The following is a 25267-nucleotide window of genomic DNA, read 5'->3' on the forward strand; positions in this document are numbered from 1 at the left end:
CCTTACCTACTACCGACGTTAAACTTACCGGCCTACAATTTCCCAGATTACTTTTTGATCCTTTTTTAAACAATGGAACAACATGAGCTACTCTCCAATCCTCCGGCACTTCACCTGTTGACAGCGACATTTTAAATATTTCTGCCAGGGCCCCTGCAATTTCAACACTAGTCTCCTTCAAGGTTCGAGGGAACACCCTGTCAGGTCCCAGGGATTTATCCACTTTAATTTTCCTCAAGACAGCAAGCACCTCCTCCTTTTCAATCTGTACAGTTTCCATGATCTCACTACTTGTTTCCCTTAATTCCATAGACTTCATGCCAGTTTCCTTAGTAAATACAGATGCAAAAACCTATTTAAGATCTCCCCCATTTCCTTTGGTTCCGCACATAGCCGACCGCTCTGATCTTCAAGAGGACCAATTTTATCCCTTACAATCCTTTTGCTCTTAATATACCTGTAAAAGCTCTTTGGATTATCCTTCACTTTGACTGCCAAGGCAACCTCATGTCTTCTTTTAGATCTCCTGATTTCTTTCTTAAGTATTTTCTTGCACTTCTTATACTCCTCAAGCACCTTATTTACTCCCCGTTTCCTATACATGTCATACAACTCCCTCTTCTTCTTTATCAGAGTTGCAATATCCCTTGAGAACCAAGGTTCCTTATTCCTATTCACTTTGCCTTTAATCCTGACAGGAAAATACAAACTCTGCACTCTCAAAATTTCTCCTTTGAAGGCTTCCCACCTACCGATCACATCTTTGCCAGAGAACAACCTGTCCCAGTCCACACTTTTTAGATCATTTCTCATTTCTTCAAATTTGGCCTTCTTCCAGTTCAGAACCTCAACCCTAGGACCAGATCTATCCTTGTCCATGATCAAGTTGAAACTAATGGTGTTATGATCACTGGAACCAAAGTGCTCCCCCACACAGATTTCCGTCATTTGTCCTAACTCGTTTCCTAACAAGAGATCCAATATTGCATCCCCTCTAGTTGGTCCCTCTATATATTGATTTAGAAAACTTTCCTGAACACATTTTACAAACTCTAAACCATCTGAACCCCTAACAGTATGGGAGTCCCAATCAATATATGGAAAATTAAAATCTCTTACCACTACAACTTTGTTTCCTGCAGTTGCCTGCTAGAGATCTCTGCAGATTTGCTCTTCCAATTCTCGTTGACTATTGGATCAGAAAAAGGTGCCAGCTCTGTCACGGGTATTAGCCTCCTCAGCGCTGAGGATATTTTCAAAAGATGGTACCTCAAGAAGGCAGCATCCATCACGAAGGATTCACACCACCCAGACCATGCCCTCGTCTCATTACTACAATCACGGAGTACGTAGGTACAGGAGACTAAAGGCACACACTCAACATTTTAGGAGTTACACACACAAAATGGTAGAAGAATTCCACAGGGCAGGAGGCATCAATGAAAAGGAAAAAAAGAATTGACATTTCAGGCTGAAACCCTTCATTGCGACATATTTCCGGGACAACTTTTTCCTCTCTGTCATCAGATTTCGGAACAACCCATAACCCATGAGCACTACCTCACTACTTGGCTCTGTTTTTTTTTGTTTATATTTCTTATTGTAACTTCTAGTATCTTTTTATGTATTGCCCTGTAATGCTGCCACAAAAAAACAAATTTCATGACATATGCCGGTGATAATAAACCAGATTCTGAGCCACATCTTTGCTATTCTTTGAAATATAAACATCAAGTAATACAACTTGTAAGCCAATTAGCAAGATGGTTGCTTTCAAATTGCTGTATAACAGGTCACTAGTCCTGAATCATGAAGCAAAAGTTAATGTTATAAATGCAGTGAATTTGATTAACAGAGTTATGTGTTCATGACTCAATAATAATACAAAGTGAATTTACAAAAAACTCTGCTTTATGTGTTGAATAGGTCAGGAGGGCAACAATGCTGAACATAAAGACTAAACTATGAACTCTACACGCCAGTTTAAACACTAAATAAAACAAATGATCGAAAATTATAGAAGGATATCCCAGGGTTGAAATGGCTAACACGAGGTGGCATAATTTTAAGATGCTTAGAAGCAGGTACAAGGGGGATGTCAGAGGTAAGTTTTTCCACACAGAGTGATGGGTGCGTAGAATGCACTGCCAGTGAAGGTGGTAGAGGCGGATACAATTGGGTCTTTTCAGAGACTCTTAGATAGGTACATGGAGCTTAGAAAAATAGAGAGCTATGCAGTAGGGAAATTCTAGGCAGTTTCTAGAGCAAGTTACATGGTGGGCACAACATTGTGGGCCGAAGGGCCTGTAATGTGCTGTAGTTTTTGTATGTTTCTAATATCCCCCTCAAACATTTTTCATTTCAAATACATGCAACATAGATAAAGCATTAATATGATTCAATGAAACACAGGCAGGTTTCTCTGTTTGAAGAAAAAATTACAAAAGTTTTCCAAAAACCTAACTTAACTAGAATGTATCTAATTAAAAATTAAGCCAAAGGACAACATTCATTCATACATCAGTTTTCTGGCAAAGATATGCATTCAACAGGCATCACCTACAACACAAAATTGCTAAACAAAAATATGCAGTTGTGATATTAGCATTTTTCAATTAATCATCCTAATAATTAAACCAACTATTTAATTAAAGAGCGTTATGCTGGGCAATGTGCGCAATTTCCAATAGTTCATACCTTTGTCCAGCAATTATTCGCTTGCAGGAGATCTGTTTCCAATTTAAAGCGTTGCTCTGGGGCCAGAGACTTGCTTTTGAGTGCTGTTCCTCCTCTTTCATTTAAACACTTCAATATCCCTTTCCGCCTGGGCAATTCTTCCACTCGTAACTAAAACAAATTGAAAGATGAGATGCATGTTCCAACTTAGCACCATTTTTACTCAAAATCTAACTATAAATTATCATGCAACTTTTATATTTGTCTAAGGGCTGGATTTTCTTCTAGGACTGCCTCTTTTTTCTGTAAAACCAGCACTTCTTGGATCAGCAAATGCACATGAGGGCAAGACAAGAGAGAAGAGGAAGCTTGTATCAAATTCTGATGCTTTAATAGAGTATAGGGATGAAATTAAAGAGAAATTTGGATAGCAAAGAGCGGATATGGAAAAATACTGGAAAATAAAATAAAATGTGTAGTAAGTAAATAATGAACGATGCAAAAAGAGTAGGAGTCAAAAATGCTATGCGTGGAATGGATCTGTTTCTTCATAAGCACTTTGCAATAGCCTTTTCTCAAGAGAGGGTGGCAAGCACAACATCATTAAAGATGGATGGGATAAACAAATCATTTTTGAAACTGTATAAATTGTCAGAACTAAATAATTCCCAGCAGTTAAAAGAAGCAAGCAGAAAAATTGCAGAGATTTTTATTCAATTTTTCCTGCCTATCAGAGTATTGCCAGAGGACTGTGAATCTAGTTCCTCATAGATGGGGAAGGAGCTGTTGGAGAGAGAGATAAATCATGTAATTGCTAGTTAGTGAAGCTTGGACAAGGTATTGGAATCAATTCTAATGGCCAGCATAAACAAGTAAAAACCTTCATTCAGAAAATTAATTGGAGACAGCATAGATTTGATGAGGGATTATCATGTATAACAAACTTAATTAAATCGTTTGAGAGGTAATCAAGTGAGCACATGAGGGCAATCAATTCGATGCAGTGGATTTTAACATTATTATTTCAAAGGTTTCATAAAACCTGAGAGTCAAAACAATAAAAGCCATTTGATCCAGTGGGAGGAAGCAAAATGTAATGGTGACAAGAATTTTTGAGAATGCAGAACTGTTCTGAGTTAGTGTAACGAAGGGTCTTTGGCCTGGGACAATAACTTTGTTTCTATTTCTATAGATGCTCCTTGACCTTCTGAGTATTTGCAGCGTTTTCTGTATTCACTTTGGATTTCCAACATTTGCAGGTTAAAAATGTTTTTCTCGAGATATTAGTTTCTATCACCTCTCAGTGAGGCCTGTTGCATTAGTGCATTGGACATAAGGTATCAGAAGACCAGCTTGCTTACTCATGACAACAGACCAGCATATTTCTGATGTATCATTTGAAGTGAAATTAATTATAATTAAAGGAGGAAAATGCAAATTTAATATCTGTGAATTAATTCCCAATGTAAACAAGGTACATTGGCAAACCTGCAGTGTCTAAATTCATATTTGGGCAGCACTAGAGAGTAGGGGGAGCGAAGCCACAGTGAGGATAAATCCTTCTATTCCTTATGGAGCACACTGTGGAAAATGTAAATATCATTATTTAGTTTTCCTTTCTTTTAGCCAACAAAGAAAGATTGGAAACCTATAAAAGGCATTGACCTGTTTAAGATTCGATGTACCATTTAGCTTTCAATATGCAGTTGACTTTATGTCAAAGCATCTCGTGGGCTTGTCCCAATTTGTGTTTATCGCTAAGCACAATCAACATCCACAGGTTTTTCAAACTATTTTCTCCTCAAGAAATAATACTTCATTTGCAAGTCCGTGGTTGACTGAAATGCTGCTTCTTGACAACACCGTTCTAGCTTGTGTGCTGATCCTGAGTTTTTTTAAAAAACTAGTTCTAGTGTCAGACTGCAAAGGAAATCCAGTTGGAGCACAAGGATGTTACACCCACTCTGAAGAGGACACCCAAATAACATGACCAAGCTGGACCTGTTACAGGAACAGCATCTCAATTTGAATGGAGAGTATAAGCTATGAGGTCCAAGGCAAGTATTACTTAATTTATACATTGTAAATTATTTTACTTTGTTTAGGTACACCTTATCTTTTTTATAGCACTTATACATCCTTTTTGTAAAATTAAAGATTTTTTCTTTCATAGTTCTGGTATGCTTTGAGGGCTTCTAAATGTCAAAGGCATTCAGAAAGATCACAAGTTCATATTCACATCCATGGCCAACTGGAATGTATTTTATGGCTATTTTTTGGGATGATTTAAATGTTCATGATGACACCTCTGTATAGGGGCTAGCCGAGTTCAGTGTTGCCTTGGGAGTAAGCCTGTAGCTAGAGATTAAAGTAAGTTAAATTCAGTCTCTTATCTTGAGTTATTATCAAGTGCAGGCAATTCACTGCTGAGCATGAAGTCAGGGCTATTTGTATCATCCATGGTTATTATAAAGACTTTTTCTTCTGCTTTAGTTTGTTCATCCAATGTTCCCTCATATCCCTTGAGTTCTTTATGACAAGCAGTGGTGAATCGCCACTGTTTTGACCATGTTCATGAAAACACAAGAAATCTATCACAAAAAGAAAACTGTAACACCAGCAAGTCTGTTTGTGTGGGGTTCACCTAGATGCACTGCTTTGTAGTTTGAGATTATTAAATGGTGACCATGTACAGGATCTTTAAACTTCTGAATTTAACAAAGGACATTTGTCAGCCTACTACTCAGGCTCAGAGGGAGTAATAACAGAATTCACAAACAAATTTGGGTAACTCTACATTTTAGTGCCACCCTGCTGAGCACCGCTGCTCGATAATCCACTGAAGCACTGCAGAGAAGTATTAATTTGATAATTTTATTCCTAATGATGTATAATTTAGAAGCCTTTTAAAATATGCACAGCAATTTTCAAATGGACCTCTTAACTGTGTTTTGGTGCATATATTTATAGGAAATAAACAGCATGAAATAAGAATTTGGCACTACAATGAAATTCACATTTTTAAAGCAGTGCTGGGCTATTACCTTGACTCTCTCTAGTGACTCTTTCAGCTGCTGCTCATTTCCAGGTTCCGATACTAATCTCAAAGTCTTCTCTGTATCTTCCAGCCAACAGGAATACTCATTCAAATCTTCCTGTAATTTTAAAAGAATATTCTTCTCCTCGTCCAACCTGTCATAGGTAAAATAACAAATATCATTGATGTGAATTTCGAAATTAGAAATGCCCACATTTGCACTACCTTGATCACTACAATCACTAAATATATTTGCAAAAAACACATTTTTGATCAAATTAAAGAATCAACAATTATGGACCATTGTGAAACTAAGTGCAAAGAAAAATAATTGAGCATCTGTGCTACTGTCAACAAAACTTAATATGGTGTTAAACGCATCCAATGGTCTTCCAATACATTAACATACACAACATACTAAATTATGTTGACCTTATATTTTACATTTTCTGATGATGAAAAGTGATCAAACTTAAATCTCTACTTTGCACCAACATACAGAATCACATATCCATAATCTCATTAAAATTTGCCTGCACAATTGTGTAACTCACTCACAGGAAATCATAAAGACTGAATATGTAAAATAAAATGTTACCACCAAGATTAAAAAAACTCAACTATTTTGAACCTGCCCTTGAATAAGTGAGGGGAACAGAAGTAAAACAAAATTCAGGTGGCTCATTATAAGTCATGTACAGCTAGCAACCTGTGCTGAACTAAAGCAATGGTCAAATAAACTAATTAATAGAAATTTATTTATATTCATTTTTATTACATTGGTTTTCTGAATCACTATCACCGTCTGTGATCACAATTTGTAGATTTTATTTTAATTATCCAGTTTTTAAAATAACACATACAGTATCCTCTGACATTGCTTGGGCAATTGTTCACGACTAAAATTATAGTGAAACCTTGCATTCTGCTTAATGGAGGGAAACATTAAATAAAAGGGTATTTGTTCTAATAGTATGATAATCTGTACACTTTTGGGGTGGCATGATCACGTCGTGGTTACTGTAACGCTATTACAGAGCAAGCAACCTGGGTTCAATGCACTGGTGACTGGTATGTACATTCTTCCTGTGACCGCATGGGTTTCCTCTGAGTGTTCTAGTTTCCTTCCACGTTGCAAGGATATACAGGTTCATAGGTTAATTGGTCATATGGGTACAATTGGCAGTGCAACCTCATTGGCTGTGAGGGACTAGTACCATGCTGGATCTCTAAATAAATTTTGGATGTAGCAAATGACATACGTTGCATTTCCCATGTACCTTTACATTTTTTAAAGTTCAAATTTATTATCAAAGTACATACACTGTATGTTACAATACACTGCCATGAGATTCATTTTCTTGCAGACATTCACAGGAAAAGTGAAATAGAATAGAATTTTTATGAAAAACTATATATAAAGACTGACAAACACCAATGAAGACAAACTGTGCAAACAAAATAATGAGATCACGATTTGTAAAGAGTCCTTGTAAATGAATCAGTGGATACAGAATCAGTTCAGAGTAGTGGTGGATTATGTTAGCCAAGTCAGTTCAAGAGCCTGATGGCTGTAGAGTACTAATTGTTCCTAAGCCTGGTATTGTGGGAACTCAGGCTTCTGTAGCTCATACCATGGCCTGGATGGTGGGGGTCTTTGATGAAGGATGCTGCTTTCTTGTGGTAGCACTCCATGTAGATGTACTCAATGGTGGGGAGGGCTTCACACTGATGGACTGGGCTGTATCCACCATTTTCTGTCGGATCAGCTTATATCCAACCAGTAACACTTTCTCTTAAGGACCATCTCATTGACCAAGCTGTTGGTTATATCTCCCAATTGCTCCTTTCCTACTTCAAGTCCAACATCTTTAAGTCCATTAATTAAGCCCCTTGGGATTTTTTTTTACTTCAAAGTACTGATATAAATGTAAACTGCTGTTGTTGCCTTTTAATCTGGCACAGACTGCTGGATCAAATAATTAGCTTTCTGCTAATTCTTGTGGTTCTGCATGGATGGAGGCTGGATAGAGTCAAATTACTTCCTAATAGGTATTGGTTGCAACACACTCAGGGGTGGTGATATTGGGGGTGGAACAGGGTGGTGAATTTAGCTACTGTTTTCTTTCTGCATCCACCAGCCCGTAATTCAACTGAATATAAAACACTGATCATGCACAGAAACCCAAATCCACAGTTACACTATCTAGCCCAGGTATTTTGGCTTCTGCGTAACATTAAACTCCAGGTGGTGAAAATCTCGTCTTAACTGCATGCAGAGATTCTTACTTTGCTTTCTCTAGTATGAGGTCAAACTATAATCCAAGTTAAGGCTGCATTTAATTCTACTTGCAGCAACAATGTGAAGCAAAATCACTTTGTTCCAACACTTGCTGCATTACTCTAAGACACATCATTAAGGCAAAGCCAAGTAAACTCCACTTTAATATATTAGCTCTTCGTACTGCTGAATGTCAACCATTGATATTTAGTTTAACAACATAACTTTTTATTCATGAGCTCAGTGCAGTCTCCCTTTCAACATAATACTTCACAAGTTATAAGTTAGATGGGGACAATACACACCAAAAACACTTAAAAGGAAATAGCTGAGAGTTCAAATCATCCATTTATAATATTCTGAAAACTCGCTATGTAGCAGGCAAGTTCCAATGTAATATACAAATATTATTTTTGATTAACAGCAGTCTCATTTTTTTCTCGTCATTCTCTTCCACATATTTTATGCAGCATTTTGATTTCAGCCCTTGTCTATTCTGCGCCCAATGGTGTTGCGCCTGAATTTCAGTTCATCTCATGTGACAAGGAAAGCAGATAAATCTTCGGACTTTAAGTCCTGCACATTTTATAGAGATTGGGTCATGTTGAATAGCCCCATTCTTGAAGGTATTCACAAAAATCAAAACCAGGCTTTGAAGGATGGCTGCATTCTAATCAAAGGACTGGATTACAATGTTCATTCTTCTAAGGAATCTAATTTATCAGTGGGTTCTAAATTAGGGATTTATTTTTTGAAACTAATGCACAACACCTTTTACATTCCCACTGGAATTGTGATCATTTTTATTGACATTTGATATTTTATGCTTGCTAAATAAAGATGAGGTTGCTTAGCTACCGAAATCTTTGCAGGAAATACCAAATTAAATAGGTTGATGCTGCAGACACAGTTACACTATTTTAAAATTGGAAATGAGGAATGAAAGGCACAAAATTTCTCAGGAAGGTATCAAAAGACAAAAGATAATATGAATTATTTTGAAGTAGAGTCACTGTTTCTGTGTGAGCGAAACAGCAGAAAGACTCCAGAGGTATTAATTATATGAAAGACCAATTAATGTTAATTGTGATATAATTTAAGGGAATGAAACAACATTTAATATCATAATGGCAAGCTATGCTCAGGTATGACGTAGCATTTAAATCTAGAACCTGAGTTAAGATTGAATGTCATAAACCATTAGATAATTGATAAAATTTAAAATCTGCAGTATTGAATCAATGTCTAAAAAGTAAATCAAGGCAGAAGAGCAAAGCCTTATATTTCCAAATGACATCTTGATAGAAACCTATTTTTCTGACATGTTATAAATCTGTTGGCAAGGAATCCACTGCATAAAATACAAATGTGTTTCTTTTTGCTTGTCTCAGCTCACGATTATTCAGTTATCATTTTGTAAAAGTTAGAGTGCCTAAAAAGTTGTTCTGCAGTAAGTGAAATTTTAATTTCATAGTTCAAAGTAAATTTATTATCAAAGTACTTGCGTGTCACCAAGATTCGTTTTCTTGCGGGCATATTCAATAAACCCAAGAACCAAAATGGAACCAATGAAAGACCGCACCCAGTGGGGTGGCCAAGCAACCAACGTGCAAAAGATAACAAACTGTGTGATTACAAAATAAAAAATAAATAACCAAGCAATAAATATTGAGGAAATGAGATGAAGAGTCCTTGAAAGTGAGTCTGTAAGTTGTGGGTACATTTCAGAAATGGGTCAAATGAAGTTGAGTAAAGTTATCCCCACTGGTTCAAGAGCCTGATGGTTGAGGGGTAATAACGTACCCTGTACATAGTGGTGAGAATTCTGAGGCTCCTGTACCACCTTCCCGATAGATGCAACGAGAAGAGAGCCTGGTCTGGTTGCTATGGGGTCCTTGATGATGGATGCTGCTTTCCTGTGACAGAACTCCATGTAAATGTGTTCAGTGCTTGGGAGGGCGCTTCTCGTGATGGACTGGGCTGTGCATATTAGTTTTTGTAAGATTTTCTGCTCAAGGGCATTGGTGCAACCAGTCTATATTCTCTCCACCATGCATCTATTGAAGTTTGTCAAAGATTTAGTTGTCATGCTGAAACAAAAGGGAAGCAGAGGTGTTGCCGTGCTTCCTTCACAATTGCACTTACACGATGGGCCCAGGACAGGTCCTCTGAAATCTTAACACCGAGGAATTCAAAGCTGCTGACCCTCTCCTTCTCAGATTCCCCGATGAGCACTGACTCACAGACCTCAGGTTTTCCCTTGCTAAAGTTAATAGTCAGCTCCTTGGTCTTGCTGACATTGAATAAGAGGTTATTGTGGTGGCACCACCCAGCCAGATTTTCAATCTCCCTCCTACTAGCTGAGTCATCTCCACCTTTGATTCAGCCAGTGACAGTGGTGTTGTCAGTAAATTTAAATATGGCATTTTAAATTGATTATGTTGTCAAACACTTGGTAAATTTGAATGAATAAGTTCTTTCAGTTCCAGCATGTTCTTGTTATTAACTCCAACTACATAAAGCTCCACACACAGAAAGGCTAGTTGGTTGGTGAGGCGCAGGAGAAGCAAAGCAGGGCAACTCGCTAGGAAATTTTCCAATTACTGCAGCAAGCTTGTGGCTGCTTAAGTTATCTGCTGGGCCTTGTTTTTAATAAAGATGAGCACTGATAGTCCATCTGACAATAGTTCTACTGTATGACAAAATCAACACCAGCTTGCCTGAATGTATAACAGTCAAATACAGTGGAATATATATGTTGCTACAACTCCAACTTTCATGCATATTTCTCATTTTACAAAGCCATGGATGAAAAGTATTATTTTAATGCAGCATGATGTTTTAACAGCCTTATTGAAATTTTGATACCAATGCACAAATAAACAACATTCTCACAAAATCACACCAAGTAACAACCTTGGAAATTTACTCAGAAATATACTTAGTTTACTGAACTCATTTCTTCTTTGCATATTCACAGAGAATGACATTGAAAAATGGGTTCTTAGCAGTAACAGAGAGTACAACACTGGCTTCAGGCTATTTTAAGCAATGTTATGCTGTGCCAAAATTAAATGCAGGATCCTTTCCACATTCTTCATTACACAGTGTATGATGTGATATAATAGAATTCAATGATTTAATACAAAGCATTTGAAGTTATATGCAAAAACTAGCTATAACTGATTAGATTTGGAAGGGGTATGACTCTCCCTTTTGATGTTTACTCTCTGACAACCATTTTCACTGAATATTTTCCCCAAAAATATTATCTTTCAGGATTTTGTTGGATTATACGGATTATGTATAATCCTTTAGGCTTTCCAGCACATAGGGAAGAAAAGGCTTATTGTCAGTGGTATAAGACTAATGAAGAAATCCTGAAACAGACAGACAACAAACCTGAAATGTTTCCCAAAGTAACTCTGGTAAATCAATACTATTTCAGAGAGTTGAATTTATTCTTGGCTTTTATTTGCACGTCATTTGCAGTGTCTTCCAACCATGAAATGCTAAAGCGCCATGACAAAACACACTATAGTTACCAAGATGCAATTTAGAGATGCTATAGATCCAATTTGGGGCTAATTCTGATAAGGCTAAATCCCTTATAAAATGAGCTCCTTGCCCCCTTTGGCAAACCATGTCAACTTACTGGACTGCAGTTATATAAAGGATTGAAACTATAAACACAAATGCTGCTTTAGGGCCTATGTTTTAATCATAGATGCAGATATATAATTCCACTTGTCTAGAGCAACTGAAGGGACAAATACACAAATGGGGAAAAAATTCTGCATTTCTTCAGGTATAGTCACCTCATCCACAATCATAATCAGCACAGGTACACCTCAAGGCTGTGTGCTTATCCTCCTGCTCCACTTGCTTTATACCTATGACCATGAGGCTTGTGGGAGTTGCAGTAAGGCAAGGGTTAAAGAAAACGTCCAACCAGGGATGACTGAGACGTGGTGCCATCAACCCAGAGAATGGAGACCTTTCACCCTGCTTACTACAGGCGAGATAAGCGAAGGTGTCTGCAGGATTGTGTATTCAACTAAACCTCTGAAGTTATTTTCTAGAAAGATCTTTGAAGAACATAGCTTCCCTTTACACAGTAGCAGATGCCAGAGATAAATGAAATAGGAATGACTGAAGGCTGTGAAACACACTCAACACCATGGAACACACATAAAAGTTGCTGGTGAACGCAGCAGGCCAGGCAGCATCTCTAGGAAGAGGTGCAGTCGACGTTTCAGGCCGAGACCCTTCGTCAGGACTAACTGAAGGAAGAGTGAGTAAGGGATTTGAAAGTTGGAGGGGGAGGGGGAGATCCAAAATGATAGGAGAAGACAGGAGGGGGAGGGATGGAGCCAAGAGCTGGACAGGTGATAGGCAAAAGGGATATGAGAGGATCATGGGACAGGAGGTCCGGGAAGAAAGACAAGGGGGGGGGAACCCAGAGGATGGGCAAGGGGTATATTCAGAGGGACAGAGGGAGAAAAAGGAGAGAAAGGCTGTGTGTATAAAAAAAAGTAACAGATGGGGTACGAGGGGGGAGGTGGGGCATCAGCAGAAGTTAGAGAAGTCGATGTTCATGCAATCAGGTCAGGTCAGAATATAAGGTGTTGTTCCTCCAACCTGAGTGTGGCTTCATCTTTACAATAGAGGAGGCCGTGGATAGACATGTCAGAATGGGAATGGGATGTGGAATTAAAATGTATGGCCACTGGGAGATCTTGCTTTCTCTGGCGGACAGAGCGGACAACACCATGGAACAATGTTTTACTAACTTCAAAGCGACATCGGTTGTCAGCTTGTAGTTTTTGATTGACTTCTAACATCTCTGTTCTGAATGGTGATTGATCTTGCAAGTAAGGAATTCAAACATACACAGTTTACCAGATGGTCAATATCCATAACTGATGAGCCAATTCTGTATAAAAATAGCATTGTTCTGTCCTGGCTTCAGAACAGTGTGGTGACAGGCACCATGCTGTTCTCCTTGTGCACAAGCAAAATAAAGTATGACTGAGTCGTAAGAGTGCCTATATTCTGGTTCCAGTTACTGAATTTTATTATTGGTGATGATAGTTACTTGGAGGCTCCACCAATACGGCTAACCCTTGACTTTGTTATATGGGAGAAAGGAATTCAGCCCTGGCAGCTGATCAGTCTTAAATTCTAGACTCCTCATATTTGTGCAAGGGACTGACCCTGATTCTGACAAACAAATTCCCTCCTGTGTGGAGTAGCTAAGATATGCCAACGCCCTGGTCACCAACATAGGAAAGCAGCAGCGTTAAAAAAAGCTCCGGGTCTGTTTCTGCAGAAAGCACAGGAAGCAGTTGCCGCGGTCTGGGTCATTTCCTGCGAGAAGGAAAAAGTTGCTCTGGTCTCATGTGGGTTCCACAGGAAGCACAGGAAAAATTTGGTAAGCGTGTGGCTAAAAAAAAAAGTAATTCCAAAATGTGGGTGTCTATGTGCAGGTGTGTGAGCATCCTGATTGTGTGTGCGTGAAGGGTAGCGTGAAAGTCCCCTGTCTCGAGCCTCTGGTAGCATTAACATTATGGGTCAGAAAGCATTCAGTATGTTGAGAATTACATTGTATGGGTGGAATGCAGATGTGTTGTTAGAAAAAGGAAAATGTGAGAAGACTGTAGGGTGGTCTGTGTTTGTTCAATGTTGATGTGAAATGCAAAAATGGTTGGATGAATCCTCTGAAAAAGAAGAGAAAGTAAGCCAAAGTTAAGGTAGGAAAAGACACAGAAAGAACAGGCAAAGAATAATAAAGTTTATGTCAGTGTTTGAAAAGAAACAATTGGCATCAGAATGTGAGAATGAACTAGATGCTGTGGCCCTGCCTTGCCCAGGCATGTTTCAACACCGAGTGGTACCTCTTGAGTCCTCAGTGAGGCCAATGTCAGCCGGTGCCCTGCCCTGACATAGGCAGTCGTTCCCTGTAGCACTACAGGAGATGGGAGGTAGAGGGGTGCTTGGGGATGAACGAAATGTTAATTTAAATGTACAGTATCTTGAACTGATCTAGTAGGAGTTCTAAGAAAATATTTCCCTTGCACTGTACATTGGCATAAAATACAGCGTTGTACAAAAGACAATGATGTTAATGAATATAAAATACTTTTAAAACAATGTGCATGTAAATGTTTTCAAAGGTATTCTGGATTAACTCTCAAAGCAGGGATGCCCACTTTAATAAATGTTCTTGTAAATAAGTTGCAACCTAGGTTAAAGAAAACATATCCTGTTACTTGAGATGAGAAGAGTTAAGTAAAATTGTGAGTGTTTTACAGTATCGAAGCAATTACAACATCAAAGGAATAAAGCTGTTAAGGGGAATGGGGACAATACTCGTGTGAGACTGCCCAGCTGCTCTACTGTAGCCGCTGTTTTAAAAAGTATTGCAATAGCTGTCCTGTACAATTTGAATGTAATTCTAACTTATAACTTTGTTTTAAATTTAACCAAATTGACAGTGACCAAATTTTGACTAATCATTACGAGATTAACTTCTGCTTAAAACTGCACTGTAAACTTCGGTTTTCGCATTACGTGCTTTATTTATGTATGGCTCATGTGACCTACTTGTGACTGGTAATTTTTGTTTTGAATAGTGTAGACATATTTTAGATAATGCTATTCTAAATGTATGATTTTATAGCTCTTTGACTCACGTCAATAAACATAGAAATGGGATGGTGGACACAGTAGGAGTAAAACATAGGGATGTCTGTGATGGGTGTGTTTATGTTTGTGGACCACCTGGCCACTGAGCTTGAAGATGACCTTGGGCCAAGGCAACTTTGTTAACAGTTTCCCTCACCACCACCACCAGCACTACAGACTGTGCAGCTCATTTTAAATTATCCATTCTGGAATGAAACTTAAGAACTTGTACAACTATAATTCTGCCCATTGTAAAATACTACCTGATTTAAGCTCATATCTCATTTTCTTTAGCTTTTCCTCCACTTCATATAGCAGCTGAAATGGCACAGCTACCTTCCTTCTGGTTCTGCTCAAGCAGCAGAATCTCTTTACCTAAACAGAAGGTAGCTGGTGTTGCAGTAAAAGTTTACCACTGAATCCAAGTTCAAAGTCCTAAAGTACATTTATTATCTATGTATACATTATACAACTTTGAGATTTGTCTCCCAACAGGCAGCCATGAAACAAAGGAACCCATTAAAAAAGACTGTCAAACACGCAATGTGCAGAGAAGAAAAAAACAGATCATGCAAACAATAAAAATAAGCGAGCAAATAGCGCTCAGAATTGAAGTCCACAAATAGAGTGGCCACAGGCCCTTAGTTCAGTACGGAGCAAGTAGCGAGCTGAACCAGCCTGTTCCTCGCCTTGGGCCCTGACACCCTGATGTTTTAAATCTGTCCTGGTGCTTAAAACAACACCCAAATCTCATGCCTTAGGAGCAGCACATGACAATAGAGAATTATGGAAACTAGATGGGTTTCTCATATCTTTGGAACTCCAATAAAACAAAGAACTAACTAAGAACCTTTTCCTGCTTTCAATTACTTACTGCAATTGTTGTAGCTCATACCATGTGGCTCGTACTAACAGAGAGGACAAAATAACACTCTCCTTTGCTAAAGCAGCAACAACAGATCTTTATGGCCATACGGAAGCCCAGTGTGATCAGGATGCCAAAACTTTCCAAATTCTTTGATGAGCTAGTACAATGACAGTGTCATACAGCAGTGGAGGAAAAGACTTTACAGACAAAAGCGCACTCTGTGCGGGACCATTACGGATGGTGAGTATAATCGAAGGTGAGAGACTCTCAATCATAGTAAGGAAAGTAGCAGCAACTGTCAGAGACAAATCATACAGCTTTGGATTTAGTTATTTTGTTTTATTTTATATTATTTTATTTAATTATTGGCGATGACAGGCTAAGAACAACTTCAGTGCCATATTTAAGTTTGCTGATGACACCACTGACATTGGCTGAATCAAAGCTGGTGATGAATCAGCATATACGAGGGAGATTGAAAATCTGTCTGTGTGGAGCCACGGCAACAACCTCTCACCCAATCTCAGCAAAAGTAAAGATCTGATTATTGACTACAGAAGGAGGAAACCAGAGGCCAGGAGCCAGTCCTCATCAGGGGATCTGAGGTGGAGAGGGCTGGCAGCTTGAAGCTTGGCGTTATCATTTCAGAGGATCTGTCCTGGGTGCAGCATGTAAGCATCCGATCAAGATGGCACCTGCGCCTCAGTCCACACCTCCTGGACAGACCACAAAAGTAGTTACCTCACTTCTTTTACGTTTGTTTTTCATCTTGAATGTGTTTCTGGAATCTGTGATTTGTAGTTTGGAGATCACAGGGGAGATCCAGCGCTTTGCTGTCTCTGAGAGGATTCTGGGAGGCAGCAAGCATGAACTGTGGGGTGAGGAGGCTATGGGACAGGGTGTGAGCTGATTTTCAACTCAATTTTGCTGATTCTAGTGACATTTTGTGTGGGGGGGGGTTTGATGCTCATGTTGTGTTGGAGAGGCGTCAATGTTCTTATTGTGTTTTAAATTTTTTGTGGGGGCGGAGGGGGGTTTTGGGGCCCGATGATCTTGACGCATTTCATGCAGGGGAAGGGTGGTTTGTGGGGTGGTTGATAATGTTTGCTGTTTCTCCCTGAAATAACTTCCATGTGTTTTCTTCGTTTCATGGCCATCTGGAGAAGAATCTCAGAGTTGTATACTACATATGTACTTTGGTAATAAATGAACCTTTGAACCTTTAAGTGCCATCGCCAAGCGAGCATGCTAGTGCCTCTACTATTGGAAGTTTGTAAAGATTTGGCAGGTCATCCAAAACTTTGACAAATGTCTATATATGCACGGTGGGGAGTATACCGACTGGATGCATCATGACCTGGTATGGAAACACCAATGGAGAAGGCTACAAAAGGTAGTGGATACAGCCCAGTCCATCATCGGCAATGTCATCATCACCACTGAGCATAACAAAATGAGCACTGCCACAGGCAAGCAGCATCCATCATCAAGAACCCCCATCATTCAGGCCATGCTCTCTCCTCGCTGCTGTCATCAGAAAGGAGGCACAGGAGCCTCAGGATCCACATCGCCAGGTTCAGGAACAGTTATTACCCCTCAGACATCAGGCTCTTCAGCCAGGGAGGATAACTTCATTCACCCAAACACTGAACTATTCCCACAATTTATGGACTCACTTTCAAGGACTCTTCATCTCATTTTCTCGATATTTATTGCTTATTTATTTTTTCCTTTTGTATTTGCACAGTTTAATGACGTTTGCACATTGATTATTCGTCCGTCTTGTTGCATGTGGTTTTTCATTGATTCTATTGTGTTTCTTTGTATTTACTGTGAGTGGCCACAAGAAAGTAAATCTCAGTGTAGTATATGGAGACATGTATGAAAATCTTTCCTCACAATACCATCTTGCCCTAATTTATTCTATAAAATACCTGTGAGTTCACAAAATCCCAGACTTTAAAACCTAACTTGTCAGCACCTCAGTGTGCTACATACTGCATGAAACAGGCTCCTGCAGAGAAATTTTCTGAAAAGTGAAAGGACCTCAGAATAAATTGCTGTGTTAAAAAGCAGTGAGGGAGCTTAAAATTAGACATCACTGAGGATAAAGAGATGGAGATCACTGGCTACTTAGCTAGAACAGGGAATTGCCAAGTGAGTCTTAAGAGCAGGAGATTGCAGTGAGAGTAGGAAAGGCAGGAGATTGCTGGGTGAATATAAAGAGCAGGAAGCTATTGAGTTATAATGAAAAGTAGGTGAACAGGAAGAGTGGGAGATCACAGCAAGAGATTATCTGGTAAATTCAATGTACAAGAGATTGTAAAAACTATTACATGCAAGAAATCTGTGAGTATTAACAGTGAAATAAGCTAAGATAAATATACAATTAAAAACTATACATAGCCAATTGGAAATTTTACCTAATAAATGGAGTAAATACATAAACTAGACAAATTAATGACAGATATATAAATTAACGAGGGAGAAACAAGGAAGATGATGTGCTGCCTCTGTTGCGCATGCAGCTGTGACAAACGTTGATTGATCAAGATGGGAAATAATTACTTACTCTTCCAGCAGGGAGCAATTTCTCTCAGGTTCAGGACTACAGATATGATCAGTAGTCAGGATTAATTATTTGTTAATCTATTTGTGGAAATATTACTATATGTATTATATGTGTGAGTTATATTTACTGTGTTAACTTGGAGGAGTTAAGACTGTCCTGCACAACTATCAAGCCATTAGAATAGAATGCTACTTTACTTTTGACCTCTAGTGGGCTAACTGAAGAAATACGTTCAACTGTTGATGGCTAAACCCAATGACTAATGCTTGTGAGAGCTCATGTGAAAACAAAACTGGCAACATCCAACTAGCTTCCCAGTATACAGCACAAGGTTAGAGCTTTTACTGTCCTAATGGGATTATGATTTTTGCTTTCACAAATATGGTTTCAAACAGTGAGACTTAAATGTCATCTCATGTGGTAGAGACTAAAGAAATATTATGATCTAGTGTCAAACTGCTATCAGCCAGGTAGCTGTTAACTATCCATGCTGGTAAAATAATCTCCTATTTCACTCGCTCATAACAAGCATCAACTGAGAATGATTAGAATTTGGCACCAGATTTAATATTATTTTTTGGCTAATGCTTGTGCAAGGACTTGCGTTTAATGGAAGTAAATTGGAATGACACTTCAGACATGCATCAAATACAAGAAAATGGAAATGGCATGCTAAGATGAACATGCTCCAAAAGAAAATGTGATTGTATATTGCTCTGAGATTCTGATACGTTTCCAAAAGAAGTAAGTGGGAATGACACAATGACACTAAAAGTATCAATGAGAATAATGCACTGGAGTGGTAGCTAATGAAGTCAATGAAAATAGACATTGGGATTGCATTTAATGAAAGTAACTGAAAATGAACCTTCTTTAATGAAGTCAATGGGAAAAGGGCATTGTAAGTACTCAATACAAATAAATAGGAGTGACAAATAGGTCCTGGAAATAATGGAAGAAAATGAGAATGACACATTAGACTTGTGTCAAATGGAGGTAAATGAGAAAGGCATTTTGAACTTCCATGCTGCCTAAGAATTCAGGTTAGATTACATATACTTTTATTAAGAATTAACCACAGCATATTGAGCTGTTTTACCATGAAGGGGAAACAGCTGTGAAGATCATACCTCGGTTTCTTATTATGAGATGGAAGAATTATAAAAAAAATATGAATGGATTTGCTGCAAGAAAGCAGAACTAACTCTAACTAGTTATTCAGCTTTGTTTTCCCACATCTACAGTAGTGAATAATATCTTATCTGGGTCTTCTGCTCATTATCATTGAACTTAGCAAAGAACTTTTATCAAGGCCCATTTGAAATGTACAAAATATCAATCTTATGTCTTTTCTGCAGCAAGTTGGTAAACCAGACAGATTAGAATACCAATGGATAAGAATGCACACATGGATTCAATGTGTTATTCCTAATTATTTTCATCTGATGCAAATACAATTTACACTCACATGCCCTTCTGTTCAACATGTGTCAACATCTTCACCTCTTTTTACATCACTGCATTGACAATAGACAATAGACAATAGGTGCAGAAGTAGACCATTCAGCCCTTCGAGCCTGCACCACCATTCTGAGATCATGGCTGATCATCTACTATCAATACCCGGTTCCTGCCTTGTCCCCATAACCCTTGATTCCCCTATCCATTAGGTACCTATCTAGCTCCTTCTTGAAAGCATCCAGAGAATTGGCCTCCACTGCCTTCTGAGGCAGCGCATTCCACATCTCCACAACTCTCTGGGAGAAGAAGTTCCTCCTCAACTCTGTCCTAAATGACCTATCCCTTATTCTTAAACCATGCCCTCTGGTACTGGACTCTCCCAGCATCTGGAACATATTTCCTGCCTCTATCTTGCCCAATCCCTTAATAATCTTATATGTCTCAATCAGATCCCCCCTCAATCTCCTTAATTCCAGTGTGTACAAGCCCAGTCTCTCTAACCTCTCTGCGTAAGACAATCCGGACATCCCAGGAATTAACCTAGTGAACCTACGCTGCACCTCCTCCACAGCCAGGATGTCCTTCCTTAACCCTGGAGACCAAAACTGCACACAATACTCCAGGTGTGGTCTCACCAGGGCCCTGTACAAATGCAAAAGGATTTCCTTGCTCTTGTACTCAATTCCCTTTGTAATAAAGGCCAACATTCCATTAGCCTTCTTCACTGCCTTCTGCACTTGCTCATTCACCTTCAGAGACTGATGAACAAGTACTCCTAGATCTCTTTGTATTTCTCCCTTACCTAACTCCACACCGTTCAGATAATAATTTGCCTTCCTGTTCTTGCTCCCAAAGTGAATAACCTCATACTTATTCACATTAAATGCCATCTGCCAAGTTTCTGCCCACGCACCCAGCCTATCCAAGTCACCTTGAGTTCTCCTAATATACTCATCACATGTCACACTGCCACCCAGCTTAGTATCATCAGCAAACTTACTGATGTTATTCACAATGCCTTCCTCTAATTCATTGACGTAAATCATAAACAGCTGTGGTCCCAATACTAGCCACCACCTGCCATTCCGAGAAACACCCATTCACTGCTACCCTTTGCTTTCTATCTGCCAACCAGTTTCCTATCCATGTCAATATCCTCCCCCCAATGCCATGAGCTCTGATTTTACCTACCAATCTCCTATGTGGTACCTTATCAAATGCCTTCTGAAAGTCAAGGTACACCACGTCCACTGGATCTCCCGCATCTATCTTCCTGGTTACATCCTCGAAAAACTCCAACAGATTAGTCAAGCATGATTTGCCCTTGGTAAATCCATGCTGGCTCGGCCCAATCCTATCACTGCTATCAAGATATGCCGCTATTTCATCTTTAATAATGGACTCTCGCATCTTCCCCACTACTGATGTTAGGCTAACAGGGCGATAGTTCTCTGTTTTCTTCCTCCCTCCTTTCTTAACAAGTGGGATAACATTAGCCATTCGCCAATCCTCAGGAACTGATCCTGAATCTAAGGTACAATGGAAAATGATCACCAATGCATCCGCAATTTCCAGAGCCACCTCCTTTAGTACCCTAGGATGCAGACTATCTGGACCTGGGGATCTGTTAGCCTTCAGTCCCATCAGTCTACTCATCACCTTTTCCTTCCTAATGTCAATCTGTTTCAGTTCCTCTGTTACCCTATGTCCTTGGCCCATCCATACATCTGGGAGATTGCTTGTGTCTTCCCTAGTGAAGACAGATCCAAAGTACTTATTAAATTCGTCTGCCATTTCTCTGTTTCCCATAACAATTTCTCCCAATTCATTCTTCAAGGGCCCAACATTGTTCTTAACTATCTTCCTTGACTAATGTGGTCCGCAAAATAAACTGGATTTATTTGCTGTTCACAACCCAGACCTATCAAAAAGTTATTAAACCTGGCTTCAGGACCAATGGATCAAGGCGAACACAACTAGAAAGGTTTCCTTGCAATATTTCAATATACACTTTCTTCCTCTTACACTCTGGTTATTTTAACAAATATCATTGATTAGTATCCTGGCCAGCATCAGTTTCTATCCTGCTGTTATTAGACATTTGAAATGACCTCTCATATGCCTGAATATGATCTCTAATCACCCAATCTACCTTACTGTGGCTCATGTACTGTCTACCTTCAGTGTCCTTTCTCTGCAACGGTAACACTGCATGCTGGCCTGCTGAATTTCTCCAGGTTTTTATGTTCTGCATTCAGCCTTCCTTTTTACTGCCTTGATGTACTTATGTATGGCATGATCTGTCTTGATGGCATACAAAGAAGCAACTGTATCTCACTACATATGACAAGGATAAACTAATTCCTCTTCAATATCTTGATCCTGTGATATGAATAAGTTCTGCTTCATATTAACATTGAAAGTGTCCATTTCAGCCTTAAGATCTAAGGAAACTTTTTTAAAATGTTCCAAACAGAAACCTTGACGGTAAAGTCCTTCCACTGCTGACCCTGTTCTCCATATTCAATGGATCAGTCTTGTGTTTCAATCAGCAAATCAAATATCACACCACCTAACATCATACATTTAAAACAGCTACTATCTATTGAACAAAAGGGAGCATGAATTAGTCATGTAAAGTTTACCTACATTGTGCAACAATTATTTTGAAAAAAATCTTAACATTTTAATCTATGTCATTAAAAATAAAGTGCAAGTTACAAAGTTGTTTTTTTCTTTTTGAATTTCTATAGCTCATATTCTGAATTGATCTTTGAAATGTAGATGAATATTCCTCCCTTTCAGGCACAAACTGATCATGATTAATACGAAACTCTCACCTATCCTTGTCACTATTCATCCCTCATTCCATCCCACCCCCAATCTTCCTTGCATTCCCAAAAAATTGTGACAAGATTTTGAACTTAACAATACATAGAAGAATTTTACAGCTTTATGAAACATAACCAATAATGAATTACTTCAGCATTCAGATACTGACCAATTGGAGTAAGTAATTAAACTACTGCCATACAATAATTTGATTAAAACCAGCTAACAGTCCATTTTGTTGAACTTAGCATATATGTGCATAAGTCATGAAAGCAAACATCAGTGAGCATCAGAAGAAAAGTCTTCAGTCTTCTATCAAAAGCAGGCATATATCAAGACAAAATAAGTTTATCCTTAATGGAATACATTGGCTCCCACTCCAGATAAATTGAGATCTTGCTGACTGCACCCAATAAGTAATTTCTTCTGATTACTATCATTGAAAGAAGAACATCCATTTGAGATGTTTAAACACAACGTACTAAATATTTCAAGAAGATATGTTTCAAGATTATCTTTTATCCCTTAAAACACATTTAAGTATTTTGATTACCTTATGCTCATCTTCAGAAAGCATTTGCATACTTAAAGCAATTCCTTGAAAGAAGCAACCTGATTGAAACTGAATTGCTATGAATCTCAGCCTTCTATACAGAACTTCACCAGTATAAGCACGTTCCACACAGTTCTGCTTGAAGTCAGAGAGGAAAAAGATGGAGGCTGCACTGTCTTTCACTACTGGTTTACAACTGCATTGAATTGTATCTTTCCTTATGATTCTGTATTGCTGCCAATATCTTACTGGCCCTATTCCAGCAATAGTTCCATTATGCAAGTGCAGCTCTTCTGCGTTATCTTCATCAGAGAAGGTAGCTTGTACCTGAGCAAAATCATCTATTCACCTCAACCATTCAAATGAAATTCGAGGGAATAAATTATTACAACACTTTCTCAAACCTTACCAGATTAAATTAATGACACATTCTCACACTGGCAATACTGCACAACTCCAGTGCATAGTCCCAAAGAAAATGCTCCCTGGAAGATGACTCTGCCATCAAACTTATGGGCACTAACAAATGGATCTGGAGGCAACAATCTTCCTGGGGTAATTCTGAACAGATTTAACTTAGATCATCACTAACATTGGCAATGGAGTAGCTAAATCCTTATATTCAAGAATGTGCAAAGGTGAATGGGTGAAATTAAGGTTTTTTTTTAGGACAATAAATAAACAAGCCACTGATGACAGGCTTTTCAGAACCATTCGAGGAACACAGCTCTGTGTATTGGAAGTGGGTCTTGCCTGGAGATTGTATGCAAAACTTCATGAGCTCAGACAAGTCAGGGCATCCCAAAACTAATGTAGCATCATGGAATATGGTGAGGAAATTCACAGGTACTGAACATGAAATAAATAACGTTGTTAGAAGGCATTAATATTTGAGCATGATCTTTGAAAGAATGAAGCATTGCATTTGCTTACAATAAATAACCTCAAAAATATACTCCAAAGTTGCTACACAAGAAACCTGAAAAGATATTCAATATTTACAGAGGATGAGAAAAAAATTACAGAAGTGCATTCAAACTTAGCTATTTACTACTGTTAGTAATTATGATAAAGGGAGAGGCCATTTAGCCTATTGGATTTTTGTTGTCTCCTAATATAGAGAAATCCCAGTAGTTTCATTACCCTTTCTTTACGTGCCTATATCACAGCAACCAAGCATCTGCAACACGCTAATCAATCCACTCCACAACCCTAGTAGTTTTGCCACTACTTATACTAAGGAATAATTCACGGTAACAAATAATCTACTAGCAAGCTTTAGCAATGTGGGAGGAAGCTGAGCCACCTACAGGGGCAAAAGGAGAATGTACAATCTCCACACAGAGAGGACTCAAGAGTAATGTTGAATCTGGATCAAAGGAGCTGTGAAGCTAACTACTGACTGATATGCCACCATGCTGCCCTGAGAGAATATTCTGAGAGAATCATGAAAAATTCATCAGTATTGACTGATGTTCCATGTTCCCTAATGGCTATTTGATAATGGTAAAACGACATTTTACATATTACCTTTATTTATGTTTTTGTTTAAGTCATAAAGATTTCCGGCCTAATCAGGAGCAGTGACATGAGAATCTTACTGTGAAGGATGTGGATTAATATTAAGAGACACATATTTCAATCCAGCAGTGAACCAGTATTATTTGTATCTGGTATTATAGTTCTTTTTCAATTTAACTTTTCTGAGCTAATTAACTCTAGTAAGTCACCGACAAAGTGTTTATGTAATGAAAATTTGAAAAATCTCTCTACACCAATGACTGCACGGCTAGGCACAGCTGAAATGCTATCTATAAATTTGTCGATGACGCAATTGTTGTTGGCAGGTTCTCACATGGTGACAAGGAGGCGTACTTGTTCAGTGGTGTCACAAATTATCACATCCCGCATCAGTAAGACCAAGGAACTGATTGTGGACTTCAGGAAGAGAAATTTGGGAGAACGCACATCAGTCCTCATCTTTGAGGAGATTTAGTATGTGACTATAGACTCTATCAATTCTCTACAGATGTACCATGAAGAGCATTTTGATGAGTTGTATCACCGCCTGGTATGGTAGCTCCAACGCACAGGACGAGAAATAACTGACTCATCCGGCTCTGTCGTGTGCATCACTGAGGACATCTTCAAAAGGAGGCGCCTCAGGAAAGAGGCACCCATCATTAAAGACTCTTACCATCCAAGACATGCCCTCCTCTCATTACTACTAACAGAGAGGAGGTACAGAGCCTGAGCTCACACACTCAAACGCATCCACTACCATATTTCTGAATAGTCCA

At 38.7% G+C, this 25267-nt stretch overlaps 1 protein-coding gene across 9 annotated transcripts in view; it reads right to left on the minus strand.

The window, feature by feature from the left end:
- dmd (dystrophin) overlaps positions 1-25267 on the minus strand; it is a 1998855-nt gene that overhangs the window by 540304 nt on the left and 1433284 nt on the right. For all 9 annotated transcript variants that reach the window (XM_063050913.1, XM_063050911.1, XM_063050907.1 and 6 more), the window contains 2 exons: positions 5721-5868; positions 2698-2847 (listed from right to left, as the gene is read on the minus strand). In XM_063050913.1, the coding sequence (XP_062906983.1) occupies positions 2698-2847; positions 5721-5868 (298 nt within the window). The remainder of the gene's footprint in view (positions 1-2697; positions 2848-5720; positions 5869-25267) is intronic.

Source organism: Mobula hypostoma, chromosome 6 (assembly GCF_963921235.1).
Source record: "Mobula hypostoma chromosome 6, sMobHyp1.1, whole genome shotgun sequence".
Lineage (NCBI taxonomy): Eukaryota > Metazoa > Chordata > Chondrichthyes > Myliobatiformes > Myliobatidae > Mobula > Mobula hypostoma.